Below are 17,827 nucleotides of genomic sequence, written 5' to 3'. Positions count from 1 at the left end.
TCCTTCAGCTGTTACCTGAGCATGTCTCTATGGCAGAAACCTATGGATGTCTCAGACTGTCAGTGTAGCAAAGTCCAATATGTTCTTTCTTCCTGGCTGAATGTCTTTTATTCCTTGTAACAAATTTTATCCTCTCTGTAGTTTACCACTGTGTGATGTACTCAATCCTTTAAAATAAAGTATGCACCTTTATTTGTTGTATTGTCTAGGGACATCCAACCAGACAATGTTTCTTAAAATTCTTAGCTTCCAAATATACATGACAGACTTAGAGTTCCAATAACATATTGGACTAGGATTCAGTGTGTATCCGATATAAGATCCCCACTCAAAAAGGCCCTGTTGCGAAGCAATAAATCTAGTTTTAGTGTTATATTTTGCTGTCTTCCTCCCGGGGCTTCTTCGTATAGTATCGCGTGCTCTTCCATGGCTCCCTGCCAGTTCCCTTCATCGGGAGACGCTGTTGTGGCCCGTGCCTGCAGCCACGGGGTGGCTGGTCTGTTTGCGCAAGCAGGCTGCTAACCTCCCGTTTCTGTCTCCATAACACATAGTGGGATCCTCTTATATTCTGCAGGAGAATCCATATAGCCATTTATTCTGCGTAAAGCAGAAGCATCCTGGATGTTATCGATCCAACTGGAACTGGTCTGGTTTGGAGCCATTATCAGTAAGGCATGCCGTTTCCTCCTGATGACATTTCTGTCTCGCCTCTTCCTTTCCTCCTCGCAATATGGTCCCTACTACATGTCTGTGCAAAGGAGGAAAGGAGAGTTGTGATGTCCTTTGGTGTGAACTACTCATTCCCCTTTCATTTCCCTGAGGTTTGAGACATTGTAATGAAAGGGTGAAGCTGAGTCCCTCTCCCAGTGAATTCCACTGCCACAAGCTTTATCAAAGCAGTTCACATCCTGCATATGGCTTGATTTAGAGACTCAATTAAGAGGAAACATTAAAGAGATGGGGAGAAGAGGGGAAAATGAGATGTGTGTGAACTGCTAATTATTTACTTAAATAATTCAGTGGTTTTTCGCTAATAGGTTGGGAAGTAAATACCACTTCACATAAGTGTAGTATTCCATTATTTATTCACTGTTGAAATTGGGGTTTAATTAAGACTAAAGCCTAAGACTTTAAACCCTTAATGAAACATGTTCCTCTGTATAGCCTGTAAAGTGGTGAAGGCTGGTATTCCTTAACACAGAAGCAGATTATGCCACAGTACAGAATGCTGTTGTTTTACTAAGCAGTATTTTAATTTCTAGAAGATAATGACAGCTTTATTAACTGTCATTTTTCTCTTTATGTAGAACTTTTGTTTATAGTGTTCATTCTGCTGATGATTAGTATGTGGGTAAGCGTGTGTATTGTGCTGGGAACAGGCAGGGATTCATGTCCTCTCTTCAGTGGGACATGGAGAACTGGTAGTGATCAATGATTACCCTTTTGAACTTTCCCATAGTGATTACAAGGCTTGTGATTTAGCTGTTTTGTCACCACACATCCATCTAATGATGTACAAATCTGGTCCGTGTTGGAAGTGAATAAAATACAGTAGAAGCATTCTTGGAGAGTGCTTTATCCTATGCTGATCAGCGGAAGGAGAAAAAGAAACAGAAAGTTCACATTTTCAAACAGTCTTAGAGTTCCCCAGAAGAGGTTTTAGCTTTTTACATGCTGTTTCTTCCATTTTATAGTTGAAACTTGTATAAAGTCCACACAGATAGGTGGTAAATGGAAAAACCTGTAGCCTGCTGTTTGACTGCTTGTGGAATATAGTCTGCTTTGTCTATGACATGAGCTGGTTTCTTGTTGGTGGCGTGTTTTTTAAAAAGTCTATATTTTAGTAAAATCCCAAGTATTCTATCAGGTGAAATAGAGACTATTCCTGTGAAACCATGCCAATACCTTCAGGCCAGGATTAAGGCATGCATTTTGAAAAGCAAGATTAATTAGCTGTTGGAATAATTTACGTATAGATTGGGTGGATACTTTTTAATGAGGCCTGGATCTCTTTTTCCAGTCTAACCAAAAGTTATAGGTCTGGTACTGAAATTCTTGGATGTGTTTCTGTAATTGAACTTGCATTATGTTAGAAGGTCAGACTAGGTAGTAATAAATGCATTCTGACTTCGTATACTCTGCACTGGGAAAAAAAAAGCTATCATTTGCTCTTAGCAAGTTATTGTCTGGTTTGAGATGCTGTTAAATTAGTTTCACATGTACATATATTATAGTGATTTCTGCAAGCCAATAAAAGTAGGAAAACCTCGATAAATTTCTGAAAATTAGTTATTTATTTGTATTATAATTTAAACACTTTTGAGTTTTTTTTTTTTTGTACCTTTGACAAAAATTGGGATGCCTTTTACATATTTTCTGGATAGTAATTAGAATAAACTATTGATGCCCTGCATAATGGAGGAGCAGCAACAAAACCCGTTTTCTATTAATGTAGTATTTGCATTTGTAGTATTGTAGTTTGCTTGATTTTTATTTATTTATCTTTAATATGTCTATGTATTAATTTTCAGGAAGCCTGGAGAACAGAAACATTCCAAAGAGCCTTCATCTTTACAGGGCATGCATCTGGCAGTTGTGGCATGTGGGGACCGGCTGGAAGAGACTCTCACCATGCTGAAATCAGCAGTTCTCTTCAGCAACAGAAGGCTCTGTTTTCACATTTTTGCTGAGGATTCCCTTAAGCCTGAATTTGAGGAGAAGGTGAGTTTCTTTGTCATTTGGTAAATAAATTATATATGTATATAAAATATATACAATATAATTACAATCTACAAATCTCTGACAGAGATACTTCAACTTTAAAAAATTGCTTAGTTGCTGTTATTTCCATAAGCATGTTTCTAAATTTCTTATGCATGCATATTCAAACAAACAAAAAGCTGTGTAATGTTTAATTCCTTCCCTTGTGTCTTTCAGCTACAGGAATGGCCTTCCTCATATACAAAGAAGTTTGAGTACAACATTTACCCAATAACCTTCTCAGTGGGAAATGCTCAGGAATGGAAAAAGTTATTCAAACCATGTGCTGCCCAGCGCCTTTTTCTTCCGGTAAGGCACCTGGATTTCTGAGTAGGTCGCTTCAGGAAAAGGTTTATTCCACAGAAAGGAAGTTTTGCTGGTGTAATATTAAAATCATTTTCAAGGTGAATCTTCTGTTCAATGATATTTTAATTTGTACTTTAGCCACTTAAAGAACAAAACTGAAATCCTCCTTCTCCTGCTAGAAAAGAATGTGTGTTTTTTGTTCGTCTCCAGTTCTGTTAGGCTCTCAGACCCTTTAAGCTCAGGGCTAGAGCTCTTTCAAGGCAGATGCTGCATGCTTTCCATAAATAACATTCTTCTGAGCGTCCAGTCATCATATCCTCTTTACCCACTATTTCTCTTGGCATCTGTTAGCCGTTCAACTGATGATTTCAGGAATCTCCTTTCCTTGTATTTTTCGTGTGGTGTCCTAGACTTTCAGATCTCCCTGAAAGATGGTAATTCAAGGTGCTTAGCAAGAGGATTTCATGCAAGAGTCCCATGTTTTCCTCAAATCCTCTGGTTCATTAACATTTGTATTCTTTACTCTCTAATACTTACTGTCATAAACTGGGAAAGTAGTTCAGGTTGCTAGAGAGGAAGGAGGAGTAAATAATAACTTTGCTTATGCAGGATTCTCTGAATTTAAAAGAACTGCTTAAACCAATTTTTGTGGCACTTGGGAACACACATCAGAAATAATCTGTGAATTGTTGTTAATTGGGGTGACTCTAGTAAATTGACAGGCAACTCGCATGATCCAGATTTTTTCATTGCTCTCCTGTGAGAAAGGGGGGACAGAGAAATCTTTACTTTCTCAGATGGAAACAATCAGGAGACAGCTGCACGCCCAGATATGTACACTATGAATACATATGTGAGAAAATATGTGCTGTCAGCAGTTCTGTTTATCTGCCGTTTAGAAGGAGATTTTCAAATGCACAGGACCAGATGGGCTGGAAGTAACTTGAACTTCAGCAGAGATCCTTTCTTCCCTGACTTTTTCTTCTTTGTATCACCTGGAAAACTAATCTTAAGTTTGCTCAATACAGTTTTATATTGATGAGGATTTTGTTGAACACAGTTATTTTCAATAGATAAATGCAGTCCTCCTGTTTCTGTAGTATATTTTCTTACAGACCTCTCCCCACAGAAGCCGTTGCGCTTTTTGTGATCCTAACTTTTCTGATGACGGAAAGGGCTATGTGTTCATAGCAGTGCCTTTAGGCTGGGCAGTGCTTTTCAGATCCCTTTTTGTTACTTGCATGTTGCCTGCATTTGGTGGAGTTCTCCAGTAACTTTTCTGTCTTCGCAGAATTGTGAGGCAACTTGCACTGTAACTGTTTCTCTTGGGGGAATTGCAAGTTGTGGTGTGATAGGGCTGAAAACATTCAGCTCCCTCTGTGTTCTTTTTCTTATTGTTATTAATAGCATGCTGAGGTTTATGGCTTGAATAGAAGTAGTTGTGTGAGAACAGTTGCAGCTGACACAAAGTTGATGGGGTTGAGAGGAGAAGAAAAAAAAAAGTTAAGGAAAAGTCGAGGAAAGCAAGTTGTGGTAATAACTGAAGTGGCAAGTTTGACTTCTGGTGCTCAAGTTCACAGCCTGACAGAACCTTAGGCTGTTATTGGGTCTCTTCAGCTGCTGTTATTTTTACTGGCGCTTGATAATTAGCTTCTGATGTCCCCTTTGAATGAAATGTTGCTGTAGAAATCCAAACCTTTCTTCTCCTGAGCTTTGTACCTTTGAAGGAAGCATGTCTGTAGTGAACCACAGCAGTTGAACTAGGACAGAAGTCAATCTTTTCACATAGGGAGCAAATTACATCTAGGACCCTGGTGTTCAGACTCTCACCTTGCTTTAATATGTGATTTAAGGATCCTGGGAGATCACCTCATCTCTCGAGAGAAATGAAGGACTGTTTATAAAAGTTGGTATGACTTCTTAAGATACCATGACCAGAGGGCTGGTAAAAGAGAATTCTTCTTGGAAGGCCTTCAGTTTTAAAGACTTTCTCTCCTTGCTCCTCTTCAAATAATAGTTATTGCCCATTGGGGAGCTTTTAAGTCCTGGCTGTTCATCCAGACTTTTCCAGGAAGGGCAGTCCACACAGCAGGAGTGGAAGGTTGTATGAATAGGGGAGGATTTCTAATGTGCTTGTTTAGATGGCTATTTTGAGTGGTATTTTAAATAAATACCAGCAGGATGTCAGTAAGTACTCTTTTTTTTTTTTCCCCCATATCCTTTTGTGTCTTAAGCATTTTTAACTGCAGTGGCATAGAGCATTAGGGAGGATCTCAGGAGAGCAGCAGTGCTGTTTATCAGCTGGTTAGCCCTTAGCTGTGCGGATGCTCTGGTTTCTGATAGTGCCAACCTGAGGGGAACGTGAGCTACTGATTCACAAGCACCTCTCGTGCCAAGGAAGTCTCTTCTACAGCCCCAACAGGCGCTTGGAAGGTAGAAGGAATGTGTTCGAGGGAACTTATATGAAAACTTTCAGGGGTTTTACTTGCTGATAAATCTAGAACTCTGGGATATGTTCTTGTACCCTGTAGTAATGAAGTGTTTTATCCTATATAGCACACTGATGTACAGTCTGAATTTACATGGATTAGGGAAATACTAGGGAAGATGACAGGATCCTGCATTTTGGAGAGGAATTCTGTGACATCTGATCATATACTTAAAGAAAACACACTGAATTTCAGTGTAATCTGGTAAAAAGTGTATAGTGAATCTTTTGCTGCAGTCTATTTTGTCTGCAGTCTATTTCTGTGAAACCATATTGTAGAATCTAAAAGGCTGTAGACCACTGTAAAATCTAAGGGAAAATGTGGAATTTAACAATAACACAAAGTGAAATGTTAAAAATTAACCAAAGTTAACGGTATGTTTTATTCTAGCCCCTTGAGGATGGACTGGTGGTAGCATGACAGTGCCATGTATCACTATGAGGAGAGTATTGTTTTTAGGAGGATAATGCTCTTGGCAAGCATTACCTGGCCTATTTTTGTAAACAGGGGAGACAGCATGGTAAAATTTGCCTTACTGAGTAGCACTTTCATCCATGTGTCATCCAGCTCAGGGCAGGTGAGCATGGTTGTTCCTCATCGTTTTCGTTTTGGTCAAGAATGAGCCTTCACGAGGCCAGCTTTTACCTTTATGAATAGTTAAAGCGGGCGGCTGTGGCCTCACTGGACCATAAGAATCACTGAGATGATCCCAAATATCTGTTCTTTGCATCTTTGCAATGAGAGATCAACTGTGGGGTGGAACCTGTTTTATAGCAGTAACATGGATATTAAGATTCAGAGAGGAAAAGCTGTGCGGTCTAGTCTTGTGGACATTATATTCTATAGACATTGCTTGCAGCAGTCTGTGTGGTTCTGGAGTTAGCAAAACAGTCAGCTAAAGTATGATAAAATGTTTAAGGGATTTTTGGATGACTCTAGTTCCAATAGTAACTAACATTTAGAACCCTTCTCAAGACACTTAATCCACTTAAGAGCTTTTAAGTTACATTGGCATGATCCCTGTGTTATAGTTCTCCTCTTGAGTACCCTGAAGTAACCTACCCAGTGGATCAGTGGCAACACTGGGAATAGATGCCAGGCCTTTATCTAGACAAAGACTCTGGCTCCACTGTAACCTAATTGCTAATTACAATTTGATTAATTAACTCAACTTAGTGGAACTGCTACGTAAACATGAAATGAAAGCTTAACTGAGATTTGTCCCTGGTTTCTGGATAAAAAACTGATAAACTCACATGCTAGTCAGTCCACGCCATGAGGTAGCACAACTTCCCAGCACATCAGCACGTGTTTTCAGATGTGTGTTGTTACTTGCCAGCCTTGCTAACACAATCTAGAGAGACAGAAGTTATGAAATCAAATTAGAACTAATTGAGTGTTTAAGTGGAGTGTCAGGCTAAGTATAGCAAATTCTGAGTAGAACTTTGACAGGTTTAATTCAGAAAATCCTATAAAACTGCAAAAAATGTTACAGTTCTTTTAAGCTGTAAGTGCCTGTAGAGTGACGAAGATGACAACAGCAGTCACCCCGTATTCCTGACCATCTGTTTCAAGAATCACAGGCAGTCAGGTGTGTAGACATGGCATGCGCGGCGCTTTACCCCTGTGTTGCTCATGCTCTAGGTCACTCAGCTGAATGTCACCTGTAACCTGCAGGCACGTCCTTCTGTGCCACCCTCCTGGCAGACTCTGTGACAGCCCTGGCTGAGCAGCGTGGGCAGAACTAGCTCCACTAGCTCCCTCATGGTGCTAGACTGCTCCCCCATGTAGTGTTAAGTATGGGAACCCAAGATATTCCATATTTATTTCAAGCATTAGGTTCTTCGTTCTTTTATTAGCCTTTTATTAGGCTCCTAATATCACTCGCTGATGCTTTCATGTGCTAGTTTTGCTATTTAGCTACGGGGCAGAAGAAAACAGTGGAAAAAATTCTCCCTAGTGTATTGCTCTCGCCTTCCACCCGACAATGGTCGATGTTGTGATTGACTTGTTTACATGGAGCTTCTTGTAAGAATAACTTGTGTTTAAAAGGCACAGACGTTTCCCTTGTCCTGCTGTGTAGGTAGAACATAATAGTTACTGTGTCAGAAATGTGGCCCAGGGCTTTGTCAAACTTGGCTAAATGTCAATTTGAATCCTAACATGTGCAGTCAAGTGACTGAAAATCTCATTTAAGTCAGGATTTGGAATCATAATGGAGGGCTTTTGAGCATGCTTGGAAGTGTAATTTTGAAAAAATAGTTCACTCTGTGCTTCACAAGTAATCTTTTGTGAGAATATACTTCAGTTCATATAAAAGTCAGATTTTTAATAGAGCTTCTTACGTTACCCTCATAGATAGGATTTGGCAATAGTATAATTGCAAGTGGACGGGTGAGTGATTGTTTCTTTCCATGACCTGATGTAAATTGTTAGTTGTTTGCATTTGTCTTTCGAGTAAAGGAAAAAGAAAAACAGAACTTCTGGCTTAGACTGAGGTGAGAAAATTTTAGTTGTCCAGGAATTTTTGCACAGTTTTAAAAACAGAAGAGGGGGGGGAAAAAAAAAAAAAAAAAAAAAAAAGTCTGTTAGCCAACCTGCCTTGCAAATGACCTAGCAAAGAGGCAGTGCAAAAGTCAAGGGAATTCTCACCTACTGTTGAAGCACTGTGTAATTTGCCCTGCTAAAATTAATGAATGAACATGTAAGGATTTGGATAGCCACCAGGGGGAACATTGTCAACAAGAATAGATTATATATCCTGGATCTCATTATTTTACAATTTACTCCAGTTTTGCTCCCCTGTGACTTGACTACTGTGATTATTCCTGATATAGACTCCGATAACAGATCAGAATCTGGCATGTAAACGACATTTCCATGTAGCAAGCAGAGTTTGCTCTTTAAATGCTCGCTAATGATCACAAAAAATAAGTGAGTTGTTGTTTTTTAATTAAAGTAGAGCCTTTCTGTGTGTTTAATTAGGTTGTGTTGGCTGATTGTGAAAGCATCTGAAGCACACATACACATAGAGCAGCAGTTTCATGCTATATTATATAGTACATTATCAATATTAATCCTTTCAGAATCTATACCCTACTGTATGCCAAAAATACATCTTATTTCTATGGTTAGTTTTCCTGTACAACCATACCACTTAGATCTTTAAAAGAACTAACAAGGCTATGCAGATATATATTCATTGCATTTTATTTCTGAACTTATATTAAGTAGGCCTTGCAGGCTACATCACAGGCTGTTTTGAAAGCTAAATGGATTACACAGGAAGATTAGGATCTGACTTCTGTGCTCTGGAAGCTGTTTTGCCTGGCAGGTTTAAAAAAAAAATTATGTGATAACTGTTGTTTTGGTATGTAATGGCATTCAGCTAGTGAGTCAGTAACTTTTTAAAAATTCTTAGTTTAAAATTAAGTGTCTTTGCTAATAATCTTCCTTTTTGTTGTCTGCTTGTTTTCTTTTTCATCTCTCCTCCTCTCTGTGCAACGCCACAAGGTTATTCTAAAGGAGGTGGACTCTCTTCTTTATGTGGACACTGATGTTCTCTTTCTGCGGCCCATCGATGACATCTGGCACGTCCTGAAGGAGTTCAACTCCACACAGCTGGCCGCTATGGCCCCCGAGCATGAGATACCAAAGATTGGCTGGTACAGTCGCTTTGCTCGTCACCCCTATTACGGGACAACAGGAGTCAATTCTGGAGTCATGCTAATGAACCTAACCCGCATACGCAATACTCAGTTCAAGGTGAGAAGAAATAAAACTGTTGCAGAAACTAGTGGGGTTTGTTTGATTGGTTTGTTTTTTTTGTAAGATATATTTTATATGGTATTAAAAGTGAAGTTCAGAATTTAAAGAATCTTTAAAATATAGAATGCCTGTTTGGATATAGAAATCCAAAGAATTTTGGTGAAAATAATTGTCAAATAAAACTTCCCGATTGAATTGGTGGTGCACTGAGAACTTGCAGATGAAACAGTATAACTTCTTTGACAGGTTTCTTTCACGTACCTTTGAAGGGAGGATTTTCAGAGTAGTCTTAGTATTTTTTTATGTTTAAAATAGTTTAAAAAATACGAAATTTGAGGCAAACATCCAACATTTGCTGAGTGTTGTTTTGGGTTTTGTTTGTTTTGTTTTTGGAATCCTGTTGTAGATCAAGTGATTCTGTCAACTGATATAAATGAAATGTTGCTCTTTACAGTGATAATTCCCCCTTTTTGTGAAAGGCCTGACTTGTTAAATCTCTATTTGTGTTGGTGAACATTTATTCTCTTTAGAAACTTTGTTTACCTCTGAGTGGGCTCTGTCCTGAATCAAGGCAAGGGATTAACTCTATTATTACAGGAACAGCTTGAGTAAAAACTTGCTCTCGATATCATAATTCCCCTGAAAGGGAGAGGAGAGGTAACTTTTTAGCCTGAATTTTTCTCCTCTTCAACACTTCAGTTTTGATCTTGTCCCTCTTCTATCAAGCAATTCAAAAGAATGGATCCCAAACTCTTCCTACTCTTTGTGTTTTTCACTTTTTCTCCATCCCATTGCTCAGAATAGAAAGGCTCTGAATAGCAGGAGCTGACATCAGAGCTGGACCCAGGAGACCTTGCTTTCCTGTTTAGTCAGATCAGGAGATCTGGTTGTATTCTATTTTTTCCAACACTTTTCATGTCTAACGTTTCTGATCAGTCCTTCATTCTTCATTTAGGTATCTGACGTGGTGTAGGAGACAGATAAATATGTGGGTGCCACTTTCTCAAAGTCATGTATGTCATTGCAGTTAACAGTATTAAACCACTGCTGCTTTTTTTCCCACCCCACAGAACAGCATGATACCATCCGGTTTGACTTGGGAGGAAATGCTGTACCCATTATACCAAAAGTACAAAAATTACATTACATGGGGAGACCAGGATTTACTAAATATTATTTTTTACTTTAACCCAGGTAAGAAATGATTCTTAGTCATGATTATCTGTAGTAACAAATTTCTTGAACTTGCAAAATTCAAAGAAAATGCTGCTCATTATTTTTAATGTGCTAATGTACTCATATACATAACGTGCATAACATGCAAGTCCACCTAGGACTTCCCATGAAAATAATTCTTAAGGTTGTACAGGTATCGGTTCTTTTGAAGATAGGAATCTGTTTTCTGAAGATTTTGAGCAAATAAGGAAACAAGCACATATATAGCTTGAACTTCATTCCTGCGTTCGATCATTATTTTCCTTTGTTTTTATTCCATATGTGCTCTGCTAGACCAGAGCCTAACTGAACAGTATGTTTGTTTCAGGTGTTGATTTGAACATTAAATTGACAAACTTTCTTCAAAGCTATTCTCTATTCTTCTGAAAAGTAGTTGAATTCTGATATTTATGTAAACAAGTAGTACAAATAGAAAATACAAATACAAATAGACTCAGCTGTTGAATTATCTTCCTTACAAGTGTTGCCTGTCTTAGCTTTGCTCTTCTAAATCAAAGTTGTTTTTCAGAGAAAGAAGCTTCCTCCCTCTTGTCTGAATGACCCGTCCTCACTAAGCCCCAGCATGATGAGGTCATTTATACTTCTGTTTCTTAGCTGTGTGTGTATTTTATGCTCTTCCTTTATTCTGCTTCCTCTGAGACTATATGAACTATGAAGGACTTTAAATCTCTCAACTGTGTTCCCAGAGAACAGATGGGATAGATACCCCTCCTGTTTGAGAGGCTGAAAATGTGGAGCAGAGGGACAGTGTGCCCAACAAATATGTACTTGCAATCCCAATAAAATGTAGTTTTGTCTGATTCATATCTGTCATTCATGCCCAGTGCCTCCTTAAACAACCTGTAGTATTTTCAGCTTGTCCTTCATTTCCCCCTGAACTTGCAAGAAAGCCTATTTTCAAAGCACCGACAAGTGTCCTCATTTTAAAAGGCTGTGGCTGTGAAACAGTTTCTGGAAATCCAGCCTCTTCTACATATTTTGCATTGATCACTCAGAAAGGACTTAAGGCTCTTCCAAAACCTTAACATTTGGAAATACAGGGATCTCAAAATTACAGCATTATACATGTTTCCCAAAGCAGCTAAGAACGTTGTTTCTTATATGAGAAACCTTTTTCTTATGTCTGAATATACTGAGTACCAATTCTTATTTGTTTTTGCTTCTTTCCTATGTGACCTTGTATCCCATCAAGTAATCTTGAGAATGGAATAAGTTTGGATTTATCTATGTTTTTTTCTGTTCCCTTTTTTCTAAGGAGTCATAGGGTAGGTGATTGAATGTACCCAAATTCAGTCAAAAAAAAAAAAAAAAAAAAGGGAGAGAGCAAAAGTAAAGCAATAAAGTAACATCTGTATACTATAGACAGATGTCAGAAATCAGGCACACTATGCAGTGTGCAGCCTCAATTCTAGGGAGAAAAAAGTGGAAGAAATCTTCATTATGAAATAATAAATTGCTTTTTGGGAAGAAATGCATGTCATGTAAATGGGGTCTACCAGAGGAAGAAAAAAATGAATCCAGATTAGTTGTCAGGTCAAACTCAAACTGCTCACTTAAGAGTGCAAAAGAAAAGATTGCAAAAACATTTGAACTCTGTAATGAGAGGTTTCTGTATCAAATCCACATGTTGAGATTCTTTTCTGTACCACAGCCAGTCTTCTCCTCATAACTAGTAAATAACTTTTATGAATTATGTAACATCAGACTGCACAGAAAAAGAAAACAAAAGAACTCGAGGCTATTAAAACAGAAAACTAGACTTTCCTGAGGTTTTAAAATGCCGCATTGTTAAAAATGGCCTGGGAAGCATTCAGAAATGGGGGGAAAAAAAAAAAAGTCATTTAGTTAAGTCCACTGCAGATGACTTTTTGTAGATGCATTGTATTGGCTAAGAATATGCAAAAGCTGCAGCCTGAAAAGAGGAGCCCTTTTTCCCATTTCCCAAGGCGGTTCTGATGTGCAGCAGATTTGAAGGCTTACAGAGCAACTAGAATCGGAGTCCAGCTGTGGCGGTAATGAATCTCTTAAGAGCATCTGGTGAGGAGAAGCTTTATGAATCCTCAAGTGCTGTGTACAAAAACTGATCCGCACCTGGTGACGTCCTTTCACTAAAGTGACCTGTTGAGGAGTTGTACTTGGAAACGTTTGCTGAGGTTCACTGGAAAGATTCTTGTTAACTGTAACAGAATCAGGGAGGATTCAGGGAGATACTGTAAGAGATCAGGGTGCTACAGCTGCTCTGGGGAGCAATTCTGAATGTGTGATAAGTTAAACTAAAAGGAAACCACTTTAAAACTAGCCTTTCTTCAGCAGTATCCTGATAGGCCTTACAGAAAGAAGTGTCTTAAATATGTATGTTCTACTTCCTCAAGGATCGCACAGGGCCACCACGGCCTTTCTAAGTATGATGAGTGGAAGGTAAAGAAAGTCCAAGTGATGAATTTCATCATCAAAGCTTCTGGCATGACCTGTCAGTACAGTGCAGTGATTCAATGTACTCCATTTCCATTGCAGAAACACAGGGGTTACAGGGGTCAGCATGATTTATTTTAAGCATGTTGCAAATACTATAGATACATTGAGAAAGCTTTAAAAAACAGAAACAACCGCAATAGGGGAAGAGAGGTTACAAGCCCCTTTGAGGAATTAGACTATTAGGCTGGCTGGCAACCATTAGAAGGGTTGTGGATAAAATACACTGTATGGTTTGCTGTATCTTGGCATAGCAAACTGATAACCTCAATTGAAGCTTCTGTAGCAGAGAATGGACGTGCTTTGCGTGTTGTCTCCAGAGGATTCAGGATTTCACCTACCCCCCTGCTGTATGTGCTTTGCTAGTCATTTCTGTAGCTTCAAAAACTTCTAGGAGAGGGTGCTGTAAAGTACTGCATAATGCACAGTCTCCGGGTTTGATTCTGTCACGTTTAACTTTGTAAAGTGCACTCTTGGTTTGTATTTCCAGACAGTCTTTCTGTTTTGCTGTTTTTTGGGTAGTTCTAGTGTAACAGCGCTAAGACATGTATAGTCATCCCTGAAAAAAAAATGAAGCTTCTGTATCTCATTGCTGCTTTAGATCTTGTGAGGAAAGTAACTTTAAATGGTTTTGATTGTCAGGCCCAGCTTTTCCCCAGAGACATGGTTTAACTTGTTTTAACTCTTATTCAACACGTCTTTCCCTGCTCCGCACCGTCTCTCCTGACTGACATTGCCAGAGTGTCTCTATGTGTTTCCCTGTCAATGGAACTACCGGCCTGATCACTGCATGTATGGGAGTAACTGCAAAGGTGCCGAGGAAGAAGGTGTCTCCATTCTGCATGGGAATAGAGGTGTCTACCACGATGACAAGCAGCCTACATTCAAGGCGCTCTATGAAGTGATACGTGATGTAAGTTTTCTATTTTGATAGACGGTTCTGTTTCAGTATAGATTATAACTTTAACCACATCACACAGATTAGACTGAGGATAGTCATACTTCACGCATACTTCACTGTCAGTCACAAAGTAACAAGGTTTCTTTGGCCTGTTCTATTTTACTCTGTGCGTGTATTTGAGAGAGATGGTTTAAACAGTCCTCTTCATGGTACGTGCTCCAGGGTTCCTTCACCTTCTTATTTGAAAGTTTGGTTTATATTCTCTTCCTGGTCCATATACAAAATAACAGACTGCCTGTCACAGTCTGCTGCGCCTGCCCATAATCTGCACATGTATGGATATGTACATGTGTGCTGAAGTTTCTTCATTCTCTTTCAAGTGCCGACCTAGGCTGAAGAGCATTGCAATAGCTATCCAGTGCTGGCCACAAGAAGGAGAGATGTTTCTATCTATTGCTCTGAAGAGAGTATTGAGTTGACTTAGGCTGGGTCTATGTCAGTAAGCAGCACCCCCCAGCAGGAGCAGACTTATGGAGCAAATCAGTTGTTGCTGATGATCTGATATCAACAGTCTCAGTGTTCAGGTTTGCTTCAAGCTAGCTTTGCACTGGTCCTATGGACTTGGAAGCCTCTTAGCAGATGTAATGTGTTAAGCATGGAAAAAAAAACATCCTACAGGATGTTTTCACCTTTAGTTTTATCCAAAAGGAACTCCACTCCTGCTTTCCCAGACAGTGTCTACTCGCCATAATTTGGACTGCGTTGCTGAGCTATTGGGAGATTTGCTTTTTGCTTCAAAAGCAAACTCCTGATCTAAACAAAAACAGTACTGTTCACATGTCCTCGTGTGTTGCTCCATGGAATTGGTGCACCTTCAAGTAACTGCTTACCTGTGTACAACCTTGCCTTCTGAAAAGGCTGGTTTCATTGCTGTATCTCTACGTTAGTAAACTTGCTTTAAATATAGAGTCTAGAAATACAATTTCTATGAAGTTAGGTGTTTCAGGCCTAGACAAACTTTTCTGAAAGCAAGTGCTCTAGAGCAGCCTGTCCAAATATCTGAAGCTGATAGGCTTTGATGACTTTGGAAAGCTGAGAAACAAGTCATCTCCTACCTGTATAGCGCTTTCTCTTACAGCAAATTTAAATGCCATTTTACAACCACTGAAAATAACAATCCTTTTTTTTTTTCTTTAGTTTCCTTTTGAAGACAATCTATTCCAGTCTTTGTACTACCCACTTCAGTCTAAGTTTCTGGATACAGTGCACACTTTATGTGGGAGAATTCCACAAGTCTTTTTGAAGCAAATTGAGAAAACTATGAAGAAGGTGTATGAAAATCGTGTCATTGTCTACTTGGGAGCCAACCACAGATACTAAAACTATATTTTTTGTAGAATTCTTCATTCTTTCACTCAGATGAGGCATATAAATGAAGAGCATATGACCTCTTCTACTTTCCTAATAAGTTCTGAAATTACAAAATGGGAGAAATGGTAAAAGTCCACATACTTTCATTTCTAGACTTTTTGTTCACTTCCTACATTTCTCTCAGTTGAAAGAAGGAGAGCTGATGACTCACTCTTCTTTGGTGAGTTTAGTTTGGTTATTTGTCTAAAGGTTTTAAGGTTGTGACGGCTTGATGCATTTTGAAGAAGTGACAGTTTGAGTTATTTAATACTAGGCAATAAAACTCTCAGTGGTTCTTAGGTGCCATGAGAATGACGACTTACAAAAAAGATCACTTTTATGAAAGGATAAGTTAAAGCTTACTATGCCAAAAGGAAAATATTTACATAAAATTGCACATCTCTGAAGATGAAGTGCCTGCTGTTCTCCACAGGTAGCATTGAAGATTTCTCACTTAAAAAGATTGGAGGGTAGAAGTGTCTATTTACTCTGCATTTAACAGCACTTTTTGCCTAGTGATTGTCATTTTTTTCCCCCTCTCACATTTAGTTGTTAATTCCTAATTCAGTTGTTAATTCCTGTTCAGTTAATTCCTAAAGGAATTAGGAGGAAAACCATTAAAGCATAAATAGGAAAACAGCCTGCAAGAAGAGGGAAGGGGAGCTACAAAGTTGCTGCAGAAAGGGAATCCTTCTTGCATAAAACACAGCTAAGGTGTTCACCCCCACCCTCCTCCTACCTCATTAAGAACATATCCCCTAACTTGCTAATTGTAATTACATTAGACACAGTGTGAGAATATGGTGAATGAACACAGAAGCAGGTGCTAGTGACCTGTTTTACTCTTTAATTAATCCTCTTTAATTGCTATTTACTGCACAGTAATAATTGTATGCCACTGAGAACCTTCCTTCCGTCCCTTTGTTGGGTGACTGGGAGCGCTGTCTCTGACCACCTCTTCTGTTTTGCCGAATCCGCCTTGTTCTGTGGCATAAAAATGTATCTCTTCCTGCCCCTTTCATTCCCCAAAAGTTTTATGCTGGGATTATAATGAAGAGCCTCAGAGCAAAAGGAGACACAAGATGACTTTGGCATTTATTTAAAATAGTTTAGATTTCAAAAGTATGATGATCATCTTATGATATGCAAATACTTCCATATGCTTATTAAAACTTGCAATAGATAAAAGTTGCTAAGGAGATGGTATTGGGAAATTGGGAGTAATCGATACTCCTAAGGAGCAATGAGACAACAGCAGGCTCGACGAAGGTGTTTTGCGAAGTGTAAGCCCTGAGGGATATATGTAGCTGAGTGATTATAAAAATCTACTGCGAAAATAACCTTACCCTTCAAGTTTGCTCAGAAAAAGAGACATTACTTGGAACTATTCCTTTTTATTATCTACAAAGTAGGAGTAAGAGGGGTGAGGAAGACAAGTTACATGAAGCTTTTACAATGAATGGGAAATGACTACGGATTGTATATTCTATACAGGTAACATATGTTGTTAAAGATAAATACTCAATATTCATGAACGATGAAAAGGATGTTTCCCTAGTTGAAAGAGTGGAATTACAGAAAGCCTGCAGTTTGGGGGATAGCTCCTCTTACTAGTCATGACGTATGCACCAATTTCATAAGAAAATTTATCTCCAGCAGCACCAGTCAAGGGCACAGCTGCCCTGGGCATAGCTGGAAGTGAGGGGTGTAGGGGCCTGGGCCCAGCGATTCCCCTGTACGTCGGTGGGTGCGTCGGGCAGACGGCAGCGTCTGCGCTCTGTGGGGCTGCGGGTCGCAAAGCCTGAGCAGCGGTTTGTGCCTCTGTGGCTCATTATGGTCTTTGCCATGTGAGTGCAAATAAGACAGGAGGACAGGAGCAGCTCTGCAGCCATTTAGATTGAAAGCCCAGGAAAACTTCCTTATGGGAGCCAGGAACACACTTAAGTTTAAGTGTAGATGTCAGTGTCACTCACAGCTTTAATTGAAGTTCTAGTGGTCACTGAAAAGAACGGTACATTTCTAGCTGCAGCGGAAAGTGAAAATACAACCTAAATGAACCTGAAAGACTTCAAAGCCAGAAGGCAATAAAATGAAAAGATCAGCATGCTGTTTTAAAAAGTGCAAGATAATATAAACCTGATGTATGACAGGTAAAACTTTTAGGCTAGCAATACTAAGAACCTGTAAAAATATGAGGTTTCTTTTTGTTCTCTGTTTGTGTGGTGTGTGTTTTTATATACATGTATATATAAAAATCAGGATAAAGCTGGTCACAGGTCAAGTGAGGACAGATGGCAAGTGCACTTCAGGTGCCTCATCTCTTTGGTATCTGCAGGCCGCAGAAGGTTGCAGGGATAAAGTCTTGTTACCCGGACGCTGCGGCTCTGCTGCCGAGTCCCTGGCGCTGAGCGGGCCGCGGCTGCGCAGGCCGTGATTCAGTAGGATCCTGAACTAGGGGCATGTTATAATGAAGGAATGGAATCGA

At 39.3% G+C, this 17,827-nt stretch overlaps 1 protein-coding gene across 1 annotated transcript; it reads left to right on the top strand.

The window, feature by feature from the left end:
• Nucleotides 1–2,333: 2,333 nt before the first annotated feature.
• Nucleotides 2,334–15,347, top strand: GXYLT2 (glucoside xylosyltransferase 2). The gene is made up of 6 exons (XM_010216036.2): nucleotides 2,334–2,721; nucleotides 2,938–3,069; nucleotides 9,069–9,320; nucleotides 10,394–10,517; nucleotides 13,772–13,944; nucleotides 15,130–15,347. The coding sequence occupies exons 1-6, from the start codon at nucleotides 2,581–2,583 to the stop codon at nucleotides 15,310–15,312; spliced, it is 1,005 nt and encodes a 334-aa protein (XP_010214338.1). The 5' UTR covers nucleotides 2,334–2,580; the 3' UTR covers nucleotides 15,313–15,347.
• The last annotated feature ends 2,480 nt before the right edge of the window (nucleotides 15,348–17,827 follow it).

Source organism: Tinamus guttatus, unplaced genomic scaffold (assembly GCF_059628265.1).
Source record: "Tinamus guttatus ecotype Peru unplaced genomic scaffold, ASM5962826v1 Tinamus_guttatus_pri_ptg000451l, whole genome shotgun sequence".
Classification (NCBI taxonomy): domain Eukaryota; kingdom Metazoa; phylum Chordata; class Aves; order Tinamiformes; family Tinamidae; genus Tinamus; species Tinamus guttatus.
Note: the sequence above shows the minus strand (reverse complement) of the source record. Positions and strands in the feature narration are given on the sequence as shown.

Bases quoted from the DNA above. Each gene is read 5' to 3' on its own strand.
- GXYLT2 (XM_010216036.2), top strand. From the start codon at position 2,581: ATGCATCTGGCAGTTGTGGCATGTGGGGACCGGCTGGAAGAGACTCTC. The intron at 9,321-10,393 runs GTGAGAAGAAAT...CCCACCCCACAG, and splicing joins TACGCAATACTCAGTTCAAG to AACAGCATGATACCATCCGG. The intron at 10,518-13,771 runs GTAAGAAATGAT...TGACATTGCCAG, and splicing joins TATTTTTTACTTTAACCCAG to AGTGTCTCTATGTGTTTCCC.